The sequence below is a fragment of the Vombatus ursinus genome, unplaced genomic scaffold (assembly GCF_900497805.2).
Source record: "Vombatus ursinus unplaced genomic scaffold, bare-nosed wombat genome assembly UNPS02014798.1, whole genome shotgun sequence".
Taxonomy (NCBI): domain Eukaryota; kingdom Metazoa; phylum Chordata; class Mammalia; order Diprotodontia; family Vombatidae; genus Vombatus; species Vombatus ursinus.
Window position 1 is genome coordinate 48938719 of NW_020954576.1, and position 24852 is coordinate 48963570.

Here is a 24852-nt window from a genome sequence, read left to right on the forward strand (position 1 = left end):
TCAGTCTGCAAACAGACCTCTGGTTGGGGGTCTGGATGGCACAGAATAGTAATCTGGCATGTCTACATAGGATACAGGATGGGTGACCATGCATTAAGCTGGTCGGTCTGGGTCTTTATTTGCAAGGCCATCTTGGCTCTCCCTGGGTAGCTCCTCAGCTTCCTTTGGGTAGGGTCTCAGTTGCCTCTGAGTAGATCCTCATCCGATTTCCTTTTTGCTAGTTCCTTTCACCTTTGGATTTTGCTTGAGGTGCTTATGACACCAATGAGACTAATTATCTTCAAACCAAGAAACACCATGCCATGATTAATAGACTACCTTCCTGACCCTGGCCAGCAACTTTGCAGAAGTGAACCCAGGGGGATGCTGGATAAGAAGGTGGGTGGCTCGGTACAACCCAATCCTACTGCTATAAGAAATATTCCAAGCCCACATCTTTCTGAGAGCAGTGACTTCACCACGTTTGTATGTGAAATGAAACCTTGCCCCTTTGTTTAATTAGCTGGGTTATCTAATGCCATTCCCTTCACCTCTCTCCTAAAAGAAGCATAGCACTAACCCATACATACAGAGAAAATCGCAAGGCAGAGACAACACACCGAGGAACGGAAATGCAAAATGAAAAAAAAAAAAATACCAACACAACATGCCAACAGGCTCTGTGGCTATGATCCAAATGGTGATGGTGGGTTAGGGGGAGGGTGGAGGGAAATCTGCCTGATGAGGGGAGGGGCCACAGCCATTATGGAGAAGTGGGCATAGATTCCTCTCTCTTTCTCTCTCTCTTACCTGTGTGAACATGTGTGTGTGCATGTGCACACACACACACATGCTACCCATCCACTTACAGTGGTGAGCAGAGTAATGACTTGCTGGTGGATGGATGCTCAACAGGTCATGGTGTTTTGGGTGGCTCTCCCACCCCCACTCTCAGGAAGAGGAGGGCTGGTGGCAGCAGTGGTGGCAAGGTTGAGGGGAAGGAGTTGTTGGACAGGCAAAATAATCATAATGAGAAATACACACAACGTACCCTTTACTCTCACCGAGATCGTGTGGCGGATGCTGCCCATCTTGTTGGAGGCCAGACAGAAATATTCCCCAGAGTCTTCCTCTGAGACATTGGTGATACGCAGGGCCTTATTAAAGTTTTCAAATTTGACCTTGCCAGCTGGGAGGTCCCCACCTTTCTTGTACCATGCGATGTCCGGTGCTGGTCTAGGAGGGTCAAACCCATCAGGAGATAAAGGGTGGACATGTTAAGCTCTTGCTGGGGATTCTGTAAAATTTCTTGCAAGACTCAGATTCTGTGATGTTAAGAGTCTATACTGGGGGCCCCTAAGTGGGAGTTTAATGAAATGACCCTTCCCTTTTCCCTTTTGGTGGAAAATGAGTATTTTGTGACTATAGCTGGGATGTTATAAACCTCCAAGGTATTTCAAGTGAACACTTTGTTGGTGAGGCAGTAGATGACATTAGGCATCATCTACTTAACCTGGGAGGAAGCAGGTGGGGAATACCACAGGGCAGGGACCTAGCAGGGAAACATTTAACTAGGCCCAAACTTGGCAACTGGGGCTGGGAAGCGCTGACCCCATGAGTTGGTGGGGGACCAGTAGGAGTAACAGTTTTGAAGTGAAAGAGTTGGACTTGAGACCCAGAGCAGAGTCACATAGTGTAGCTAAGTGCCATGTGCTCAAGGGTAGACCTACAGGCTGGTTAGCTGTCCATAGACCTTGTTAGCCTAAAGCTGTGCTATAGATAAGGGGTGTCTTAGGATAAGATTCTTGGGCTCTGTAACTTGACAATTTTGGATTCCAAAAGTCCATATTATTTCAATTTCTTTCCCTTAGTGACTAACAATGTTTTTCTGAAAGGCCCAACCTCTTTCATCAACAGACTAGGAAAGAAAGGGGGCATTTTGTGTGAAGGCCGGAGAATATGGAATGGGAAGAAACTTGGAAATCCCCAGAGACCTAGGGACTGATGGCTGCAGTTGAAACAGAAGAGGTCTTGATCCTCAACAACTTGGGGTACTGGCCTGGTATTGAGTTTGAAAAAAAAGAAAGAAAGAAACAAGAAAAGCCTAGGTAGGACTGGATCTACACAGTGCTGGCAGAACACTTTTCTGCTTGATGTCATTTCTTTGCAACTGGGTTTCCCATTTTTTTTCTTTCCTTGGGTGGGGAGGACGTGTGCTTCCATTTCTAACTCCAATTCCAAGAACTAGGTCTCCATTTATAGGAGAATATCAGAGCACAGAGAGATTGAGTTACATATCCACGGTGACACAGCAAACTGGCACCAAATCAAGGCAGAATTTCCGACTCCTTTTTCTCTTCTCTTTACCCAAATAATAGGGTCATTGGGATGGGATAGAGACAAGCTCCAGCATGGCATTTAGCTAGCTCATAATCTCCCTTTCAATACTAGCTACAGAATGAAACCTGGATAAAGCCCCTTTCCCAGATCTCTGAACAAAGCCAGGAAAAAGGGTCCAAGTCCAAATACAAATGGTACATACACCCCCGAGGCGATGCACTCCAGCAGCAAGTCCATGCCCCTCAACACCATCTGGCTGCTCGATGTGCCCAGGGGATACATGAAGCTGGGTGTCCTTTCTGAGACTCCTCGGGCTGAAACAGGACAAAGGATGCTCCTATGAGTCACCTCCTTGGAAAGTCAAGTAGGTGGCATAGTTTGGCTGGAGAGAAGTCATCATTGTGCCCCTGTCTTCTCCCATCCTAAGAAACCTGGTTCTGGATCTTGTGCCAATTAACCTTTTTCCTAGTTGTTAGGGCACGAAAGGAAGAGAGAGAGAGACCCGTTAGCCAGCTAGGTCCCATCTGCCCTTCCCTTACACATATGTGGCTCCATGATTTGATGAGATGTCACGAAGAATCATCTTCTCATTGCCCAAAACCCACCTTTACCCCTGCAAAGAGCAGAAGAGAGGGGGTAAAGGAGTGTTATGATAAGACCATTCTGCCAATAAGCCTAGCCACATTCTGCAAGTCTAGGAATTGGTGTGGCATATCCCCACCCCTGAAGCTTGCCCTTCCTCCTAGAGAAAGGAAATGGTAAAAGAAAGGCTAGGACACAGATCACATACGGGATACATGCATAACATGCTTTTGGGACCCTGGAGACACAGGGCAAGGATAGAGCTTCAAGGACACAGACACAATCAGAGGTGCCAGGAGAGAGTTATTAATGGGTTAGTGTTGATGTGGAGAGTTAATAAGCAGGAATCGTAGGCATCGCATCCGCTCTGGGACCAAAACCAGTCTGTACTTTTACTAATGGCTCTGAAAGGGGGTGGAGGTAAGAGAAGAGAGTGTTAATTAGAAGTAAGATGAGGAGGAGGGGGTGTGAGGGGAGATAGCCATTCCTTTGGAGAATATGATTTACTATTCATCTAGGCTCAAAAACAGCTTACGTATTAATAATGATCTGAAATTAACGAAATGCCTTTTTGTTGTGCGGCTGTTTTAAGGGCCAAATATCTCAAAGATTTCAGCGCTGCTTTCAGCACTGTGGAATGGATAGTGACATGGATAGAGGGGAGACCTCAGAGGTGGATGCTCAAGTCAGAAGAGTCCACATAGTATGGTGGACCCTGCTCCACCTGGGCTGGGCCTTTCTTACCATAGCTTTTTGCAAAGGACCATGATAAGAGAGTTTTGCAAAAGAAGTGGGAAAGATGGTATGAAGACGCCTCCCAACGAGAAGTCACAAACCAGAAGACAAAAAAATGGGGAAACCATTGATCTCGGACCACTCAGGAAAGGCTAGCTTGGAGCTATGGCATTAGGGAGGGGGCAGAGCTCTCTTCTTGGTGGGAGATACTTAATGGGCCCCATCCTGAGCTGCCAGCGGCTGTGAGCCCCTCAGAGATGTATGAGGTGAAGAACAAAGTTGTTCATCGAGAAGGATTTAATCAATTCTGTCATGGAGAGGGGGCAGGGTGGTCTGCAGGGACCCTCTGCATCTGGGTAATTGGCATTCCCCAATCAGAAAAGTGACTGAAGTAATTTGTTATCCTGGGCTGTCCCTGTCTAGAACCAGTGGGGGCTCCCAGCCAGAGGCCCCCAGCCCCTCCCAGCTCCAGTCTGATGGGAAGGATCATGTGCACACTGGGAGGTGAACTATCCCAGTATAAGCAATATAACCTTTGAAAGTAAGGATAGAGGGGGAGGGAAATAAACCCACCATGGGGAAAGTATTTCAAGGCACTTGCTTTGTTTCTCCCTTTGTTAAGAGAAGGACAAAGGAAGAAAATTATTCGAGTTTACATCAGCTGTTGGAGAGCAGGGATCATCTTCTTCCATGTTCCCACAGCACCTCGCAATTTCAGGTGTCTAGGAATCCTTTACAGAGGCTCTGAAAGAGCCCAAGTTAGACCCCAAAGAAACCAGGTTGTAGGTAAAGAAGGGATCTGTGTTCTGTACTGGAAGCATGCTCCTCCTTCGGCTATGAGTGATTTTGGCCATAAGGTGGATAAATGTGAGGCCAGGAATGAGTTTGGGAAAAGCTGAGGCACATTTGTTGGGGAGGGGATGTATTTCACACTTGGTGGGCTAGTGAATTTCTGAACCTTCTGTAGGACTGTTAGGTGATGATAAGAATGACAGTGATGGGCAAGAGGAAATACTGAAATGCTTCTAAATGTTGCCTTATGGACACTCCTTAGGTGCCTCCAATTCATATAGGAAGGATTATCCTCACTTAATATCAGCTGCTCCCTCCATCCCTGCCAACCCTCTGTCCCACAAGATACTCTCTAAAGATACTCATTCATATATACGCTCACACACATATACACTACAGGGATCTCTACAAAAGACAAAATGTGATCATTAGCAGCTGAGGGCATTCAGGTGAAACTCTAGCTTCAGAGTCGATGGTCTTGGAAGCCAGTGGAGGGAGGTTACATTACCTTCATCCTTGGAGAAGTCAAAGCATTCTGAGGGATTTACTTTATATGAGATCAATATCTTTTTTTTTTTTAGGCACTTGGGGTTAAGTGACTTGCCCAGGGTCACACAGCTAGTAAGTGTCAAGTGTTTGGTCTGAGGCCGGATTTGAACTCAGGTCCTCCTGACTTCAGGGCCAGTGCTCTATCCACTGCATCACCTAGCTGCCCAGATCAATATCTTCTTGAGAGGAAATGGCAAACCACTCCAGCATCTTTGCCAAGAAAACCCCAAATGGGGTCACAAGGAATCTGACACAACTGAAATGACTGAATGACAACAAAAACCTGCTTGAGAGGAAGAGTGATGATCAAGGCATCATCTCCCTTATTAGTGGCACTGAAGACACCTATCCAGCAATGACTAGGGTTAGCCTAGTAGTAAGAGGAGAAATCCAGTGATTTCCAGATACCTATTCCAGATACACAGGATTGCATCATATCATCCTGCTCCTCAGGGTTGGGATGCTATTGCTACCAAAAACCTTGGCATCATCAAATGGTTCAACATTAGAACCTAATATGATTTTGTTGGTGGAAATGACATTAAAGAAGAAGCTGAAAATCATCTGTTTTACTGCTGTGCCCTTAGGACCATGGGGTCTTTCCATCTCACTTGCAGCTGAAACGTTCCCTACCTGTTGTTGTTCCGTTAGATTATAAATTCCTCGAGGGCAGGGACTGTCTTTCTTTTTCTTACTTGTATCTCTAGCATTTAGCACAGTGCCTGGTACACAGCAGGTGCTTAATAAATGTTTACTGAATTGAACTGTGGTCTCCTCCGTTGGAACTTGACCTTCTTGAGTGCAGAGATTCTTAAATTTGGATTTGTATCCCTAGCACTCGGAAGGGTGCCTTGCACATATGTGCTTCATAAATGCTTCATTCATTCATTCACTCATTCAATGGCACCTAACTCACCATCTCAGGGAATCCTGGTGCTGAGCTATACCTGTGACCAGAAAGTACATAAGTACAACTGATGTCCTGCCTACTGCTGTATTTGGTTAGTGACCGTCAGGTTCTACAGAGATCTGGGCCATCAGGGCATGCCCTTTCCACACTTCCTTAGCTCTCAACCAAGTGTTGATGAGCGATTAAGTAATAAGCAATATCCCTTCTGCTGCAGAGGAATGACCCAGATTGCTAAAGGACTTAGATCCCCCCACTCTCACCTCCACCATAGAAAATGTACCAGGTATTGCATTTGGTTACCAGAAGGATAGAGCACAAGGAATCTGAAGGAAACGACAACCAGCAAGAATCCTGGATCCAAGCCATCTCTGCAGCTTTGGAGCCTTAAGACAGTATCTGAGTCACAGGGCGAGAAAGGACCTTCAGATGCTATTTCAAGCACCCCTCCTCTCCAATCCAACCTTCTACTTTTAAGGTTCCCTAAAGGACAGGACCTTTTTGCATGCTCCCTCCAATGTCCAATACCCCTCACCGTCAGGAAGTTCTTCTTCGTGTCCAACTTAAATCCCTCATGCTGTGGCTTAAGTCTACATCATCTTATCCGGTCCTTAGTAAGGGTGGAAAGGACATAGGCAGGACCTTCTGCCCAAGAGCTGGAAGGTTACCCCTCAGTCTTTTCTTTTGCAGCTGTCCCAACCTTTCTGTCCTCCACAGGTCTGGCCCTCACATCTCTTACATATCTGTTTCCCTTCTCTGACTCCTCAAGATCCCCACCTCCTCCTTAAGTGATGGACCCCAGATGACACATGGTCAGTCATCAATTCCTGGGTGAACTCTACACTTGTTAAAATCTCCATAGGAAATCTGGAATAATAATAACTAACATTTATACAGCACTTAAAAATTTTCAAAGCACTTTACCTCATTTGAGCCTCACAGTAACTGCATGATGGAGGTCCCACAGATGTTGTTCCCATTATACAAAGGAATAACTGAAGCTCGGAGAGATTAGATTTGCCCATGGCCACACAGTTAGTAACTACTTAGAACCCAGCTCTTCCCAGATCCCAATCCAGTACTCAATCTATGCCATACTCCCAGAACAACTTGCTCCAGGCACCTGGGAGTATTTCTGGCCTCCCTTCGGTCATTGTTGGTTGGCACATGGCACCTGTTTAGGGAAGACAACATTCTAGTATTTGCCTAAATGAGATGTGATTGGGAGGAAAATTTGCCACTGCTGTAAAGGAAGAGCAGAATATCTTTCCAAGGTAAGCCGAAGTGATTTAGGATTTTCCATACCACTACTTTCTTGCTAACTTAGTCAAATTATGAGGCCCCTATACTCCAGTATGCATTTGACCACTGGAAAGGGGACCTGGCCCCTTTCCATACCTTGTGCCCCCAATACTATAGTCACTGTTTCTTGTCTACAACACCACCAGTACCTTTGTAATTGGACTCACTCTTAACCATCTTGTGTCAAGCACAGAAGTTCAATCTCTACGCTGGTACCTGTGAGTGAGTGAGCTTTGTACTGTCCCACCCAAGACCATACTGTGGTCCTTATTCCTGTTTGCCTCTTGTGTCACTGCATGCCATCAGTCCCAATGGGATGTCAAAGCATGCAGATGGATCAGTGCAAGCTTATCAAAGCTACTAAAAAAATACTCAAGGCACACGCCCAGCTGATGTGATTAGTAGGTCAGTAATACCATCTTTATAAGCAAAGAAGTGCACTTTTGGGCAGTTCTGCTTTGTAAAATGAAGGGACTGGCTTGGATAATATCTCAGGCCCTTCTATTTTGATCATCCTATGTCTCAACTATCAAGTATAATATATTATCCTTGGTCCTATTCGAAAAGAGCCCTAGTCCATGTCAGTGCTCGAGGAGCTATTGAAACAATGACTGTTGGTCCCAACCCACCATGCCCAGGCTTCTGCAAACAAAAGTCTTGACCAATATATTTCCTGCTTCCTCCTATAGTACTACAACTATTGGGCAGAACCCCAAAAGGGCTGGAACTATCTGGTGCTAAGCCAGAGCTGCCACCTTTCCTTCCCCCACTCCAGACCCCCAACCACTGTTTATATTAGCACATCACAGTCCTGACACTTTGAATCTATTCCAAATCCACAATGACACCCCCAGGGAGTCTGCAGCTTGACTTGAGCTTCTGAGCTATAATTGATGAGTGGGGGCCAGCTGCTTCCCCAGAGCTCAAAGAATTGCTCTCCTTTTGCCTTCAAGGGAAAGAAGAAATTACTGAGCCTCAGGGTGAATGCTTTAGGACTGAAATAGCCAATTACCTATCTTGCCAGGTTGGGTAACCATTTATATGTTGAAATAAAGGAATCTGACTTATTGTGTAATATCACAAGATGTTTTGAGTATAAGGGACCTTGGATATTATGTAATCGAGGGCTTCTTAACCTGTGGTCCATGATTTTTTTTTTACTGTGATAAACATATTTCAATATAATTATTTCCTTTATAATCCTGTGTGTTTTATTTTATGCATTTAATAACCATGATTGTGAGAAGGGGTCTAAACTCTTCACCAGACCACCCAAGGGGTTCATGACACAAAAAGATTAAGAACCCCAGATGTAATTCAACTGTCTTGCTTTACAAACAAGGAGACTGAGACCCACAAAGGAGTAGATTGCTCAGGATCTCACAGGTAGCAAATGGCAGAACTGTTCTTGAAATCCAGATCTATCCCCCAAGTTCAGTGCCCCTGTCCCTATAGCACACTTGCTCCCCAGAGTACTTGCATCCTGCATGGCATGTAGGGGGGGAGGGAAGTATTTCTTGAGTTCTGAGTACTTACACTCAATTCTCTATTACCTGCATTAACGGAAGAAAGAAGAGATATGGATAATATAAAACAATGGAAAATGTAACTTCATCCATATTTAACTTGAGAGTGAACTCAGAAGTAGATCTGAGACCCTGGTATACATTCTCTCTGCCTGGTCTTAGGCTGGACAGGCATGGGACCTAGCAATGGGTTGGTGGTGAATTAGTCCCAAGTCACCAAAATAATCTGCAAAGCAAATCCATTTTCAGAAAATCAAAGGCTGACCTCATATACACTACAAAACTTTCTGTGCTATCTAAACACTAGCAAAAATCAAATTCCATCTCCCTTCTTTTGATGGATAGTGATGGACAGACTCTCAGCTCCTCCCGAAGAAACATGGCGAGTGCCTGCCACAAATCCCTAAGACTTTGCTGAACTCTCCTAGAAGCTCTTGCAGACCCTGTCTTGGTTTGAAGTACTCCTAAAGCAGAACCCTTTGAGGATTGCTCTGATTTAGGGGACACTGTGCTGCTTGGTGTCTTGCCATCCAATACCCCTCATGTTCCCAACCACACTAAACAGAATATACAAATGCATTTCCCAAAGGGAAGCAATTTGGAGTAGGCAGCTGGGCACCCTTGTCCAGTAGCCTCTTGGGCTCTTGGACTGGTTAGCCCACAGAGGTTACAGAGTTGTCAGTGAGGTTATTAGGTAAACCCAGGTTAGCACAGCTGTAGTCACTCCCATAGTTACAGTCTCATGGACTCACCACTGTACATGTCAGTGTGATTTCATTAGGATGAATCAGTTACGGGGATGTTCTGCAATAAACAAAAGAACGTGAGCAAACAGGAGGCAAAAGAGAAGCTGAGGGCAGCATAAACAGGAGGAGGTAGAAGAGAAGTTAGAAGCCACAAAGATAACTATCACTGAAAACCAAAGCAGTTGGTCTCTTGCAAAAGAAAGACATGAAAAGAAGCTCAGAAAAGAATTTTTTTTGTACTGAACAAGCAATGAAACATAGCTCAAAAAAGGGGGTGAAGGGAGGTGAAATCTTGAAAGAGATGGAGAGAAGAAAAAAATTATAAAAATGGAAAGAAATGAGTATCTTTGAACATTGAGGATAATTATCACCATCATCATGATAACAGACACCTGCATAGGATTTTGTGTTTTCTGAAATGGTTTACACAAAGTTGACATGTGATACACAAAACTGGCCAGTGAGATAGGCAGGGAACATATTATTATACCCATTTCACAGGTGAGGAAGTTTGGGCTCAGAGGAAGTAAGCGTGTTAATGGCATGAATTTGGATTCTAAAGCTTTGGGTTCAAGTGCCAGCTCTGCTACTTATTAAGAAGGAAGCCTGGGAGAAGTCCTTGAACTATACCTCAGTTTTATCTATAAAAAGGGGATAAGAATGCTTGTACTACCTACTTCATAGTATCATTGTTAGGGAGCACATGAGATGTATGTGAAAGTGGATCATAAGATTGTAGGTGGAAGGGACCTTAGATTAAGTCATAAAGTTAAACTCCCTCATTTTACAAAAGGGACCTTAGATTAAGTCATTGAGTTAAATTCTCTCATTTTTCAAATGAGGCAACTGAGGTCAAGAGAGGGTAAGAGACTTGCCCAGGGTCACACAGCTCATAAATATCTGAGGCAGGATTTGAATTTAGGTCTTCTTGACTCCCAAATTCAGTGCTCTATCCACTGTGCCATCTAGCTGCCTTGCATATTTTATAATTGTAAAGTGCTCTACGAATATAAGTTATTATGATTATTATTATTAGGCAGACTATTTTCAAGTCAATAAACTTAGGTGATCTTCCTTTCAAGATGCGATAATAGCTGGCATTTATATAGCACTTTAAGCTGTGCAAAGCTCCTTACGAGTGCTATCTCTTTTGATCCTCAAAACAACCCTGTGAGGTAGGTGCTAATATTATCCCATTTTAGAGATAAGAACACTGAGACTGAAAGATTGTGACTTGCCCAGGGTAACACAGCTAGTAAGTATCTGAGGCAGGATATGAAGGTACATCTTCCTGACTCTACTGTGCCACCTAGCTACCCCTAAGAGCAGTTCATTCCCCATAAAGTCCCCTATTCCTGGGAAACTGGGTCTGTTGGCTCATGTGGGTGGCAAGGACAGCCTAAATGGGGAAGTGTTGATGGGAAGAGAGACCAAAATCCCATCAGAAGAAGATTAAGGCCACGTGTGGTGGGAAGGTAGTGATGGTAGTAGTAGAGACATCTTTTTTTAAATAGGAAGAGGTCAAGAGCAGCCTGCCTCCGCAATGGGACCGAATTCCTCAGAAATCAGCACAACCATGTGCTGATGGAGGACTCAGGAACAGCATCCCAGTCCTCCTCTGGGCATAGCTGCTGCCTAAGAGAAAAGTCTCAGCAGGAAGATGTCCCTGTTAAGAGGATGTCTAATATTTCATGGACAGTTTTCCCAACTGCTGGGGATGGGGTGAGTTGAGCTTTAAAAGCAGGGAGAAACTCAGGGAAGGTTGGGAGTAGGGAAGTGGGTGCCAAGTTCTGCTCTGAGAAATGTTTGCAAATGAAGTCCTGGATCCAAGAGCCAAGACAGTCTAGAGCAAAAAGGGATTGATTTAGGATAAAACAAGAACAAAGGCTTGCTTTCCAATTTGCTTTTGCTTGGAACTAGGATGCCTTTCTGGCCCCAGGGCCCTAGACAGGCTCCCCATCTCTCCTCAAAGACAGGGCCATAGTAGTCCTTTGGGAAAGGGTAGGGAAGTCATACAAATGACCCTAAATGTCCTTTTTACCACTAACTCCTTCTTGGACATTGGTTTCAAGTTCTGACAGTAGCCAGTGCAACTGGGGAAGAGGTAGGGGTGGTGATGCTGATGTTAGCCAAACCACCATCCCTAAGAATCCAGGAACACAGTCTGCTGCCAGAAAGGGTAGATAGGTGTGCCAGAAAATTTGCATATTTGAATTGAGCTCAAAATCCTATTACAATTAATTTCAATAGGGGTGTCTCAACTCTTTCATTATCCCAGAATTTTGTTGTATTGAAATACTCTTCAGAAATATAAGGGCCAGTCTTTGGAAGCTTTTCACTATATGAAGTTATTCAGTTGAGTGAAATTTGTAATAAAGGACTAGAAGAGTTTATTGAAGCTTAATAGGAGAAACTCAGACCAATTTTTCTGAGCTTCAGGTCCCTTCAAATACTCATTCAACAACTATTATTAAAACTTACTGTGTGCAAAGCACTGTGCTAGACCCAGTGGGAGATAGATAACAAAGCTTTGGTAAAACTCGGTTCTTGCCTTCCTGAAGCTCCCAGTCTAGTAGGAACAGTTTAATTGGAACCAGAAGTGGGGAAACCAGGCAAGGCAGGGGTATATGACTGAGAGGCGGGGCAGAGTGTGGTGTGGTGCGAGTTGAGCAGTGGTGGCATGGCTGAGCTCTGGGAAGGAAGGAAGGATCTCCAGGAGCCCTCACTCCTGGCCAATGAGCACTCTTCTCTTTTTATGGCTCCATCAAAAATTCTTAAAGAGAACACAAGTCAGCACCCATTGCTCAGCACATAATAAATAATCCCTGAACCACAAGTGTCTGAGAGTGTCCTTGCTAGACAGCAGTATGTCCTTGGAAGGATCTGAGGCTGGGAGTGGGCCAAGAACAAATGTGTATGTATCTCTTTGAGAAATTGGTTCCCTCTAGCCCTCCTATATTCCAAAGTCAAATAAAAATTGTGTTTGGACTAGCCATGCCCTTTCTCCTTTCTCCTTTCTCAAGCTGCAGGTAACCAAATATTGGCTGAGATGAGACATTCTATCTAGAAATATAAATCTCTGAGCCAATGGGTTGAAATGGTCCCTTGGAGTTCTTCCTTTCTATCTGGCCAGCCCGCACCTCTCAGCCTTTGTTTCAAAGGTCTGAGAAAAATTCTGTGCCTTCAAAGTTTCTTAGCCTTCGGGTCCAAAGAAGGCACAATGGCGAGGCTCTGGATAATGGCACCCAGTGTTGGGCTGCCTAGGATGGCCAAAGCTACTTCCCAGCCAAACCTGTCCCCCCAAGTCCTGCAGGAAGCTGGGAGTCTCTCACAGCCAAAGTGGCAGGAAGGAAACACCAATGCCCTCTTATGTGGGATGGGGACATCTCCCTTCTACATTCTGGTTCTAAAGAGAGCTTCTTTTTTAGTGTCTAAGCTCCACTAAGGAATAGCTAAACAATCCCTTTCTGGTGGTAGTCTATATTTTTCTCCATTCCTTGTCTTGCATTCTGAACTTGATACGCAGGGGGACTTCCTAGCACCACTGTGGTCATCCCCCCATGGCAGCAGGCCCCCCTCCCACTATCTCTGGAACATTTAGGGGGGAAGGTAAAGGAAGTTTTAAAAGTCAAAAGAAAAAGAATTTTATATTCTTATTGAATACATAGAGTTCATCAAGAACTTTCTTTTCATGTGCTCAAAACAAGGCTGCTATCCTCCACTATCCCAGTAGGTTGAGGAGTATAGTGGACCATTGTGATTCATTCTATATCTACTTACATGGTCCCATGGCTGCCAGGCTGACCCCTGCCTCACTGGGGCCACTCACATGTTCTAGGCATATTGCATTATCCTCCTTCAATCTGCCAAATGGCAGGGACCTGTCCTGGCATGGGCTGTGGAGGCATTTTAGACAACCTAGATTTCTTCTCTGGGGAGAGGTTTCTTCCTGGATTTGGCAAAAGGAGGAGGATATGGGAGGGATGAGCATGTGGGGAATGGGGAATGAAGCTGAGAAATGAACCCAAAGAGTCCCTGCAGCTATTTTTAGATCACAGCAACTCTAAGGACCCTCCAGCTTGAGAGCAGTTTCCCAGCCTGCTCTGGCTGTTTTAACAAGTCTCCATTAAAATTGGACTTGAGGCCTTTCAACGCTACTACTACCTACTAGCCCTCCCCGATGGCCACAGTACAGAGTGGTGTACCTCTCAGAATGGAGTGATTGATTAAGGGTTGACGAAAACAGCATCACACAGTGTTATGGGCAAGGACAAAAAGAGAAGACAGAGAGAAAGAGAGGGAAGGAGGCAGAAGACAACGGGAAGTGGGACACAGTAGCAGACAGTGAAGGAGGAGGACAAAGAGAAAGAGGAGGGGGAAAGAAGATCCAGGGCAACAGAAAGAGGAGACAGGGAAGCAGGACCTGAAAGTGGAAGGCTAGGAACAGAGCAGGTGGGGCAGGAGGAGGCAGATGAGCTAAGTGCAAGGAAACCATCGGTTCTGAGCTGTCACTAAAGGCAGAGGTCCCCAGTATACTTTTGCTGTTGTTTCCAGGCAACAAAGAAATAAAGAAAAAGAAACAAGAGTCCCAGATCATGGGTCCTCCAAGCCTAGTTGGGGGAGTGGCTTGGTAGACAGTCTCTCACCCTTCTTTCCCCTCCCTACCTCCTTCGACATCTTGGCAGCCCCACAAGCAACCATGGTGACTTCAGGAAGCAGGGAGAATCCTGTATAAGTCAGCCCTGCTGGCTCACCCTGCCGTCTTCTCTGCCTCCCCCAGGCCCCCTTCTATTTACTGTTTAGACACAGAATAGAGTATTCCCGATCTGAAGTAGTGAATCGTGTAGCTTAAGTGCTCTGGGGACTCTCCCAAGGAAAGACGCTCAGGAAATCCAATCTTGGGTGGGCAAGTGGAAGAAGCAAGCCTTTGAAGATCCACGGTGGCAAAGGTTTAATACCAACCCAACTTTTCCTTGCACTCAGCATGTCTCTAGCCTGCCTGCCCTCAGGCAGTGTGGGCTCATGGAATGCAGTGTTGTATATCAGCCAAATAGAATCGGAAAGGAAAAACTGTAGTGACGGTGGTAGTGATGGGGGAAATGATGATGCATTCCAAAGCCAAATACAAAAGGACTTTTGAGGAAAGATCATTAAAAATTGGCTAGTCCAATTTCTGGCTAGACATCAAGCATGTGGTGGTGATGCCAGGCGACAACTTAGGAAAAGGTCAACTTCAGCTTCGGGGCTTAGGATATGCTGCCCTCAGGGCAGATAAAACAGTTCCAGGGACAATGACTACGGAAAGCCCCTAGAAAGACCCACTAGAAGGAACCATGAGGACTAGGGAGCTCTGGCCTGATTGGAGCCCCATCCCTTCCTCTCCCACCCACTCAACCCCTACCTCCTCAAGTCTCTGCTCCAGGCCTTGGGCCACACTTACTTGTGAGGACCTTGAGCGTGAATGGGTTTTTCTGCTGGATGGTGTGGGTAAAGTGGAAGCGGGCATTACAGCTGTAGTCAGTCTTGGCATCCTGCTGCATCACGTTGGAGAAGTACAGATCCCCATTCTGGCCTTGGGAGACACGCTTGTCCTGGTTAATAGGCTCCATAGCTAGAATAAGGAAGCACATCGTTAGAAGGTCCTTAACCCAGGTTCTCTCCATCCCATAAAGGCAGCAATGGAGCCAGGGGCTCAGACGATCATGGTTCTCTGGGCCAATGGCAAGATCTTGTTGAACTGAATTGATCATAGGATTTCAGAACTGGAAAGGACTTAGAGGTCATCCAGTCCAAATCCCTCATATTCTACAGCAAGGAAAAACTGGTTCAGTTACACAGGTTATACAGGTTAAAACCAGGATTGAAACCCAGGCACTCAGACTGTAAATTCAAGCAATATTTTGTTGACTTTTGTTGTTGAGTCATTTTAGTCATATGCGACTCTTCGTGACCCCATTTGGGGTTTTCTTGGCAAATATGTTGGAGTGGTTTGCCATTTCCTTCTCCAGCTCATTTTATAGACAAGGAAACTGAGGCAAATATGGTTAAGTGATTTGCCCAGGGTCACACAACTAGTAAGTGTCTGAGGCTGGATTTGAACTCACAAATATGAATCTTCTTGACTCTACACCCAGAGCTCTATATGCTTAAATCCCCAGATTGGTCAAGAGCTATCCAACTGGGTAAGTAACAACTGATTTAAGACGAATAGCTAAAGAATGCTAACTTCATGTCCATGTTTATCGAAGGAATAAATGAACCCCATCCTTTCCCCTTCCCTTCCCCTCCATTACAAGTGATGTGTCTTCTAGGAGAAAGTAAGATTCAGAAAACTATGCTCTTGGTAAGAGTATACTTGTAAGGCTGCATAAAAATGGACACTCTCTTCCTAATTTTCCAGTACTTCTTTCCAAGCATTTCATTCTCAATTAATAATAATAAAAACAATAGTTAGCATTTAGTTGGTGCTTCAAGTATGTGGAGATTAGGAAACTCTACAGATAGGATCATTGAACTATTTGCAAAGCACTTCACGTGGGTTATCTCATTTGATTTTCACAATTACCCCTTGAGGTAAGTGCTATTATTATTTTCATTTTATAGATGAGTAAGCTGAGGCCAAGAGAAGTTGTGACTTGCCCAGGATCACACAGCTAATGTCTGAGGCGGGATTAGAACTCCAGGCTTTTCATCTTTAAGCCCAGCAGTTTATCCCTTGCACCACCTATGCTGTTAATGACACCATGGTAGTGAAGTGTGATCCCTACATAGGCCTGTTAATTCTACGTAGACAATACTGCTGATTCACAGCCACAGACTTTGTCTCTAAGCCTAGCTAATGTCATGGTCATAGGGGAACCAGATGACAAAGGGAAGGTGGCTTGGTTCATCCTCACTTCTGGAAAAACAACTCAGAATTTGTGCCTCTTTATCATTTTTGTATAAGCAGGTCTTCAAATAAGGATATTTCCCCATTCGCTCTTCAAGACATAACATCTCTGTGTCTTATTATACTCCCTTTAGTGAGGAGGAGGAACTAAGGGGTTAAATAAGTCATTCAGTGCTGTTGCAAGGCAATAGCCAAGGCATAAATAGCTCCCAGAATGATAATGTCACATCCTTCTGCTCTCAGCACGCCCTGCCGCACAATTCCTCTATAGGAAGAATGCATACCTTCACCTCTACCACAGTATATGAAGGCATGGCCAAGCCTAGCATTGAATATGCTGACTTGGTATTAACCTGCCTCCTGCTGTCCCAGTCATTCGCCTCTGTTTCCTATGACAGAATCTTCCCACCTGAAGGATCATGGGGGTGACGTGGGTCCTCCGGACTCACCCCAAGCCACCTCCTCATCTTCCTCTTCCCCTCCCAATGAGACTTACAGCTGCTCATCCAGAAGATGACAGGAGATGGCAGCCCAGGAGGGGGGTTGCACTGGAGGGTCAGGGGGGCTCCCTCTTGAACCACTACAGGATCCAGGTTTTCCTTGGGCCACAGGGGTGACTCTGTCGGGGAACAGAAGGTGGTTGATGAGAACAGAATGGGAGCAGGGGAGAGAGAAAAGGTTAAAAGAAAAGGTTAGGGGGTAAGAACTGGAAGAGAGAGGAGAGCAATGAGGCAGGGAATAGGGGAGGCAAGAGAAGGGTAGAGTGGGGGAGGTAATGAGGGCAGGATGCAGCAAATGAGACAGGGCAAGAATGAAACTTGTCTTAACTCTGAGTTGAGTCACATTCTTCTAGAGTTCCCCACCTCTTATCCACTATCCACTTTAAACACAGTGTCAGTCAACTAGGGGTATCAAAATGTTTTTATTTTGACTTCTGAAACTTCTTTTACCTCCTCTTAGCACCCTGCCACCCAACAATCTTACACACACACACACACACACACACACACACACACACACACACACGCAGAGGTACATAGATAGAAGGTGAGGGTTTCCTGCCTGAAGTCAGGAGAATGGGTGGGATGATCACAGTGATGCCGAGAAATCCACCTGTATAATTAGTTAGGAAAGCTAGATAAAGGGTGGAGTGCTTTTTTCTTGGCTGGAATGACACTCCCAAAAGCATAACTCCATGGTTTTCCCAAGGAACCACAGCTACCCAGAAGCCCACATAACCCCAACCTTATCTTTGCCAGATGCTACCCCTAAGCAACTCACTTGACACCTGCAGGAAGATCCTGTTAGATAGGGCCGTCCCAAATTTGTTGCGGGCAAAGCACTGGTATTCTCCCTCATACTCTTCAGGTCGCCCACCACTCCGGAAGTCAATCACCAGTGTCCCTGACCGGCGAAACATTGACACCCGGGGATCCTTGGCCACATTGAAGAACCGGCTATTTCGTGTCCACTGGAAACTGCGGGGATGGGGTGGGGAGAGACAGTAGCAGAAGAATAGGGAGAGAACCAAGGCTCCAGACTGAGAACACTGGGCATCCCTTCATCATTCTTGGTGCTCCTATTCTAGTGTCAGTCCTTTGAACCCCAAAGCTACTCAATCTACTCTCTCTCTAGAACAGGGAACCATCATGTTAACCGTGAACTTGGATGGGGGAAAACATTTACATCTTTATTTTCACTAACCTTTAACAAAAATTAATTATTAATATGGGCAACAATTAATTATAAATGATTAATTATTCATATTCCATATTCATATTATCCATCATCCATATGAATTATGAATGGATAAACCACTGTTCTGAGAAGGGGTCCATATACTTTGCCAGATTGCCAAAGGGGTCTTATGTCACCAAAAAGGTTCAGATTCCCTGCTTTAGAGAGGCAATGAGACATAGGGCCACTGGCCTTGAATTATGGCCGTCAAAAGGTACAACTAATGCCAGAAGCAAGGTCACCTTTGCCAGTATTCCTGCTGGAGCCTTTTCCCTTCCCCAGAAGAATTAATTTCTCTTTGCTCCAGGTTATTTGAGAAACAGTGCCTGAATCTTCCAGACTTTCAGCACGCCCCTTATTTGACCTGTAGAATGGCTTTCTGATCTTGAATGAACCTCCAAAGAATCAAAAATTTCAGAATTGGAAGGGGCCTTGGAGACCACCTAGTTCAACTCAAAGAAGAGGCCTAGAGAAGCTAGGTAATTGGCCTAAGGTCACACAGGTAGACAGGGGCAAAACTAGAACTCTGGGCTTATCCTCATTACCATTGCTATGACTGTAAGATCCTTGAAGGCAGGGACTGTCTTTTACCTCTTTTAGTATCCCCCAGCACCTAGTATAGTGCCTGATACATAGTAGGCACTTAATGTTTATTTATTGGTTGATTTTAGTTGCCAAAAATATGTTGGACAAGACAGAATAGAATTCACCGATGGAGATTTCCCTCTAGATCAACATCAATCTATTAATGATCTGGGTGCTTTTTACCACCCCATCATACTTGGTATTTTCTTCTCTTTCCTTGACTCCAGATATACCACATTCCCCCAGATTTAGAGTCAGAAGGCTCATGTTCAAATCCTGCTCTTTACTATCTTATTATCTTCTATTTATCCTGTATATATTTTATTTGTACACCAGCTGTTGGCAAGTTGTTTCTCCCATCAGACTGGGAACTCCTTAACCTTTGGCATAACCCTTCTAAGCTTCAGTTTCTTCATTCGCAAAATGAGAGGGTTAGATTAGGTACCGTCTAAGGTCCCTTCTATTTCTCCATCTACGATCCTATGATCCCTTCCCTCTCTATGTTTCCTACTTAGGTGATGCTAAACGAAGCTGGAGAAAATCATGAGACCATGCTCACTAGGTCCACTACAAATTTATATTACATAATCTCAACTTGGTCGACACTGCAGCAGGGCAATCCTTTCACACCTCCCTAACCACTCACTACAGCTTTTTTTCTAAACCTTTCATTCTTCCTCAAGCTCTTCCCATGACTCCCCACCACCACCACCCCATCCCCAGCCCTGAGCTGAAAACTTTGTCTCATATTTCACTGAAAATATTGAGGTCATTTGCCAAGAGCTCTCTCTCCTCCCCAGTTACTCATCTCACAACATTCAGAGGCCTTTTGCTCACATGAAGAGGTGGCCCTTCTCCTTACCAAGGCCAACTCCTCTCCATACACAAGTGATCCCATTCCTTTCTGTCTTCTCCAGCAGATTCTGTCCCCTCCATCATCCCCACTTTCTTACTAATCATCAATCTCTCCATGTGTACTGGCTGCTTCCCTACTGCCTACAAACATGCCTATGTCTCCCCATCCTCAAAATACCTTCCCTTGATCTGTCTATCCTTGTTAGCTATCATTTTCTCTCCTTTCCCTTTCATGGCTAAACTCCTTGAGAAGGCCTTCTACACTTCCTTTCCTCTTATTGTCTTATTTCTGGATTTTGACTTCAATTCAAACAGCTCTCACCAAAGCTTCCTATGCTCTCCTAACTGACAAATCTAATAGCCTTTCCTCAGTCTTCATCATTCTTGACCTTCCTACAGCTTTGGACACCATCGGTCACTCTCTTCTCCTTGATGTTCTCTTCTCTTTAGGTTTTCATGACACTGCTCTCTCCTGGTCCTCCTACCTGTCTGACTACTCCTCAGTCTCTTTTACTGAGTTTTCATCCAGGTTGTGTCCACTAACCATAGGTATCCCCCAAGGCTCAGGCCTGGGCCCTCTTCTTCTTCTACATTATTTTGACTTGATGATCTCTTCAGCTCTCATAGATCAACTGTCATCTTTAGGCTGATTATTCTTTGATCTATTTATCCAACCCTAACCTCTCTCATGACCTCTAGACTTATATATCCAACTGCTTATTGGGTATCTTGAACTGGATGTCCCATAGACATCTTAAACTCAACATGTCCAAAATGGAACTCATTGTCTTCCCCACCCCCCAAAGCCATCATCTATTCCTAACTTTCCTGTTACTGTTAAGGGTCCTACCAGACTCCCAGTCACCCAGGCTTACAACACAGGTGACATCCTGGATTCCTCACTATTTTTGGCCCTCTCTCCACACCATATTAAGTCAGTCAACAAGTCCTACTGATTCTACCTTTGTAACATCTCTTACATGTGCACCCTTGTCTCTTCTGCAACTTCCACCATGATGATCCAGGCCCTCATCACTTCATGCTGGGACTATTGCAATAGGCTGCTGGGTGCTCTCCCAGCCTAGTCTCCCCCCAGTCCAGTCCATTCTCTATTCAGCTGTCAAACTAATCTTCCTAAAGTGCAGGCAGGACCACTTATTCCCCCCACCCCCATTTAATAAACTCCCATGGCTCCCTATTACATCCAGGATCAAAAAGAAAACACTGTTTGACTTTTAAGTTCCTTCCTTACCTGGCCCTTTCCTACCTTTTCAGTCTTCTTATACTTTAGCCTCCTCCACATACTCTATGATTCAGGGACACTGATTTGATGTTCCCAGAATAAGACACTTCAGCATCTCCTGACTGGAGGCATTTTCCCTGGCTGTTCTCTATGCCTGGGATTCTCTCCCTCCTGGCTTCCCTGGCTTCCTTAAAGTGCCTTTCTTGATACTCTCTTTCTTTATGTTTTCATTTTTCCTTCAAGAAGCCTTTCCTGAACCCCTTAATTCTAATGTCTAGTGCCTTCCTTCTGTGGCTATCTCCAGTTGCTTCTGTATCTAGCTTGTTTGTATTTACTTATTTGCACATTATTTCTCCCATTGTGCTGTGGGCTACTTGAGAGAATGTCTGGGTTCTTCTTTCTTGCCTTTCATTGTGTCCCCAGCACTTATTGTATTATTATATAGCACTCTACATATTATTATATAGAGTAGACTCTTAATGCCTGCACACAGTAGGTACTTAATAAATGCTTATTGACTTCACTTTCTATTTCCCTGCCTCCTTCTTCTTCTCTTGACTCCTTAGCATGGATGTGTCCCAAAGACACGTCCTTGGCCCTTTTCTTCTCTTACTCACTCTCCCTTACAAATATGTATATTCAGTACTGACTTATCTTCTGAATTCTAGACTTGTGCTACCATTACTTGCAATTGCTTTGATGAGACCAGAGCAGAAAGAAATGAGTTATATCATAAGGGGATTCATTTATATGTGAGGAAGAACCATTTGCCAATTAAACGAAAACTACTGATGGAGTGTAATAGAGCATCTCTGATGATAATAATAATAACGTGAATAACATAGTCAATATTTATACAGGTCTTCAAGGTTTAGAAAGCTCTTTATAGACTTTCCAGGTTTCATGTGATCCTCACAACTGTCCTTTGAGGTAGGCAGTGCAAGTCATTTTTTAAGATGAGGAAACCTAGAGACGCAGCGGGCCTCATCCAACGTCATCCAGCTAGTGAAGGGCAGGGCTGGAACTCAAATCCAAGTCCTTTAGATGTCAAATGTACAACAGCCTGACAGAGCTGAAAGAAGTGTGTTCTGCAAGTTGGGAACCCTGTGTTCTAAGATGAACCCTGCTACCTGTGTGACCACAGGAACATGATTTAACCTCTTGAGGTCTCCATTCCCTCATTGATCAAATGAAAGAGTTGGATTAAATAAATGATAGCTAAGCCCCCTTCTAGTGCTAGCATTTTCTATCTCTCACCTAGGTAGGATGGCCATCCCAAATAAGAGAGGTCATTCAGAACATGCCTCTCTCATGGTCCCTTCTGCCCATTCCTCCCTACCCCCCATCCCTCAGATTTTACCTGCCAATGAACTTACCTGGGGGTAGGGTTCCCCTTAGCTTCACACTCAATGAGGATGTTATCCCGAGGGTCCACAATGTAATTTTTCACTGACTGCTTGGTGATGGTTGGGGGCTGAGATACTGCAACAGTACACATAGGAGAAAGAATAGGCTCTGGAGGTGGGATCTCTAACTACCAATGAGGGGTGTCAACTGAAATAGGGGAGATGTGGGAGCTTTAAGAACTGAGAGAGGAATTGGTGCTTGTGGGTGTGTGTGTGCATGTGTGTGTGTACGTGTGTGTGTGTGTGTGTGTGTGTGTGTGTCTGGGGTGTCTGATGATGCACTCCTGAGTCCTAGCTTCACAGATGGAAACTCGAGGAAGGGAAACACAAGGACCTGGAAGACACCCCTTCAAGAAGGAACAAGGCCTCCCAGATCTTTGCAAATGGAACAGGCAACAATGGCACTGACCCCTCTATTCAGAGGGCAGGTAGAAGCTGGCAGTAGAAGCCAATTGTGGATCATGGAATTCCATCATGACTTTGGCATTGGAAGTGACCTTGGAGGTCATCGAGTCCAACACCCTCAATTTACTGATGAGCGACAGGTGATTTGCCCAAAGTCATGCTGGTAGTAAGTGACTGGGGCCAGGATTTGAACCCAGGTCCTTTGACTCCAAAGCTAAGACATTTGTCCACACTGTACCACCAAGTGGTAGCTGCTTGTCCAGAGAACTTCCTGAGGGGATACCCACTGTTTCTGTGAAGCTAGTTACCCTTTCTCTGGGCCCCTGGATGCTGGAGCTCCCACATGCTACTTTGTGATCCCTGTACCACACCACCCAGACACACCAACTTAGGCCTTCATGCGAATCCCAATTGTTTCTGCTTTTCTTGTTTTCTTTCCTTCCTTACAATAGGGTGGTTGCATCATATTCTTCCTTTTCCTTCCTCTTACAGGAAGAAACTGGTCTACTTGTGACTGTCTGCAGTGTCTTTGCTTTCCCCAAAGTGATGTCTATATTTCCCCATCATCACAAGCCCCGTAGGGACCTTACCCAAGTGACCCTAACTTAGGGGAAGCATTCCCACCCAACCCTAAAAGTAGACACAACTCAGGGGAGCTTCTAGCATAGGAAGATTTCTAGGGGGCAGGACGCTTGGAGGGTTCCAGAGGCTACTCGCCCAAGAAGGTGGGCCCTCCTTCCCCCCACCCCCAGCAGGCACCAAGCACTGACCAGGCCCAGAAGACCAAGGGTGGGACTTACGCTCATTTTGAATGTTTGCTGTTAGTTCCGATGGGTTAGCATTGGAGGGGGGAGGGGAGAAAAGAAGAACAATGGTTATCATCATGTCTCACATTTCTACTCAACCCCAGCATGCAGGGACAAGGGTGGGGACAGAAGGACAGGGAGGGGCTGGGTTCTTCCCTTTTCCCATCACAAGGCTCAGTGGGGGAACCAGGGAGGATACATAGGTAACAGAGGCTTGATACACTGTACAATTCAGGCAACTGTCCACATCACATAATTGGGGATAGGGAAAGGTGCAGAGAGTTCTTTGGTGTTGGAATTCCAAAGTCTGACAAAGTACGAAGAACAGACATTTTCAATGAAGCTTGGATGCTAAAGAGAACAAAATCCCTTAGACAGTTGGAACCTAAAAGAGACACCCATATTCCAAAGATTTTATCAATTGACCAGAGAATGACACCATGGCACCATGGTGTAAGAGAAGGTAGAAGCTACGCAATGTCATAGGAAGGATGGTGGGACACCATGAGAAGGCTGAGGTCTCAAGGACTGGGACCTCGGTGGTCCACCTGCTCTTCCACATCTTCTCTTTCCTCTCTCCCCTACCCAGAACTCTCTTTCCTCCTCCTACCAACCTTCATAAACAACCTTTAAAGACCAAGTTGATTGTGATAGTGTAATGACATTTTGTTATAACAAATACATTTGCTATAACAAATACATTATTTCTGGTGGGAAGGACCAAGAAATGAAACAAAACTGATCCCCAACTTCTTTGCAGGGCTCTGATCCTATGCAGAATAAAGGAGGGGTCCCAGTTCATGAATCCTTTTGGGTATAGTTTTGTGTCAGCACACTGATTTGGAACTTGTATTTCACTTGATTGTCTGGGATGTTGGAAGTACTCAGCAATTAGGGGTAAGTGATATGCTCATGTTTATCCCTTCTGCTATAATATTCATATTTACTTTTGACACATTTTTTTAAAAAAAAGTTGTAATAGTATTCTAGGATTTTAATTTTTTTAAGAGTGCTCATGGTGGAAGCTAGAAGGCTGTTGGACTGTATGGGCCAATTGTCACGATATTTCTGCTGTCTGGCTGGATTTTAGCTTGATCGGAAGGAAAATTATCAGGAACTCAGAAAATATGGGATGGAGGAGTCAGTAGGGACAAAAACGATAGAAAGAGAAGCAAAAAGTCATGGAAGGAGGGAAGAAAGAGGATACCCAGGATAATTAAAAGAAGGCCAAACTAGAAGTGACCAAAGAAAGAGCTTTCTAATAATGAGATTTACTTGAAAATGGAATGGTCTCTGGAAGTATTCACACAGGGGCTACAGGCTACCTGTGAAGGATTTTCATAGAATCAAAGAATGTGTAAGATGGAAGGGACCACCTATGAGGAAAAGATGCCACTCAAACCCAGTCCATTGCTTTTTGCACTATATCATAATGCTTTCCTCTATGTGGTTGAGGAGGTTCCTGCAT

The 24852-nt window shown here is 44.8% G+C and overlaps 1 protein-coding gene across 9 annotated transcripts in view; it reads right to left on the reverse strand.

The window, feature by feature from the left end:
* The window catches only part of NFASC (neurofascin), a 248089-nt gene that overhangs the window by 71060 nt on the left and 152177 nt on the right, over positions 1-24852 (reverse strand). For 7 of the 9 annotated variants that reach the window (XM_027871164.1, XM_027871166.1, XM_027871168.1 and 4 more), the window contains 7 exons: positions 23379-23396; positions 22144-22249; positions 17629-17825; positions 16844-16966; positions 14899-15069; positions 2522-2633; positions 1031-1215 (listed from right to left, as the gene is read on the reverse strand). In XM_027871164.1, coding sequence (XP_027726965.1) covers positions 1031-1215; positions 2522-2633; positions 14899-15069; positions 16844-16966; positions 17629-17825; positions 22144-22249; positions 23379-23396 — 912 coding nt within the window. The remainder of the gene's footprint in view (positions 1-1030; positions 1216-2521; positions 2634-14898; positions 15070-16843; positions 16967-17628; positions 17826-22143; positions 22250-23378; positions 23397-24852) is intronic. The other 2 variants (XM_027871171.1, XM_027871163.1) reach the window with 1 other exon arrangement.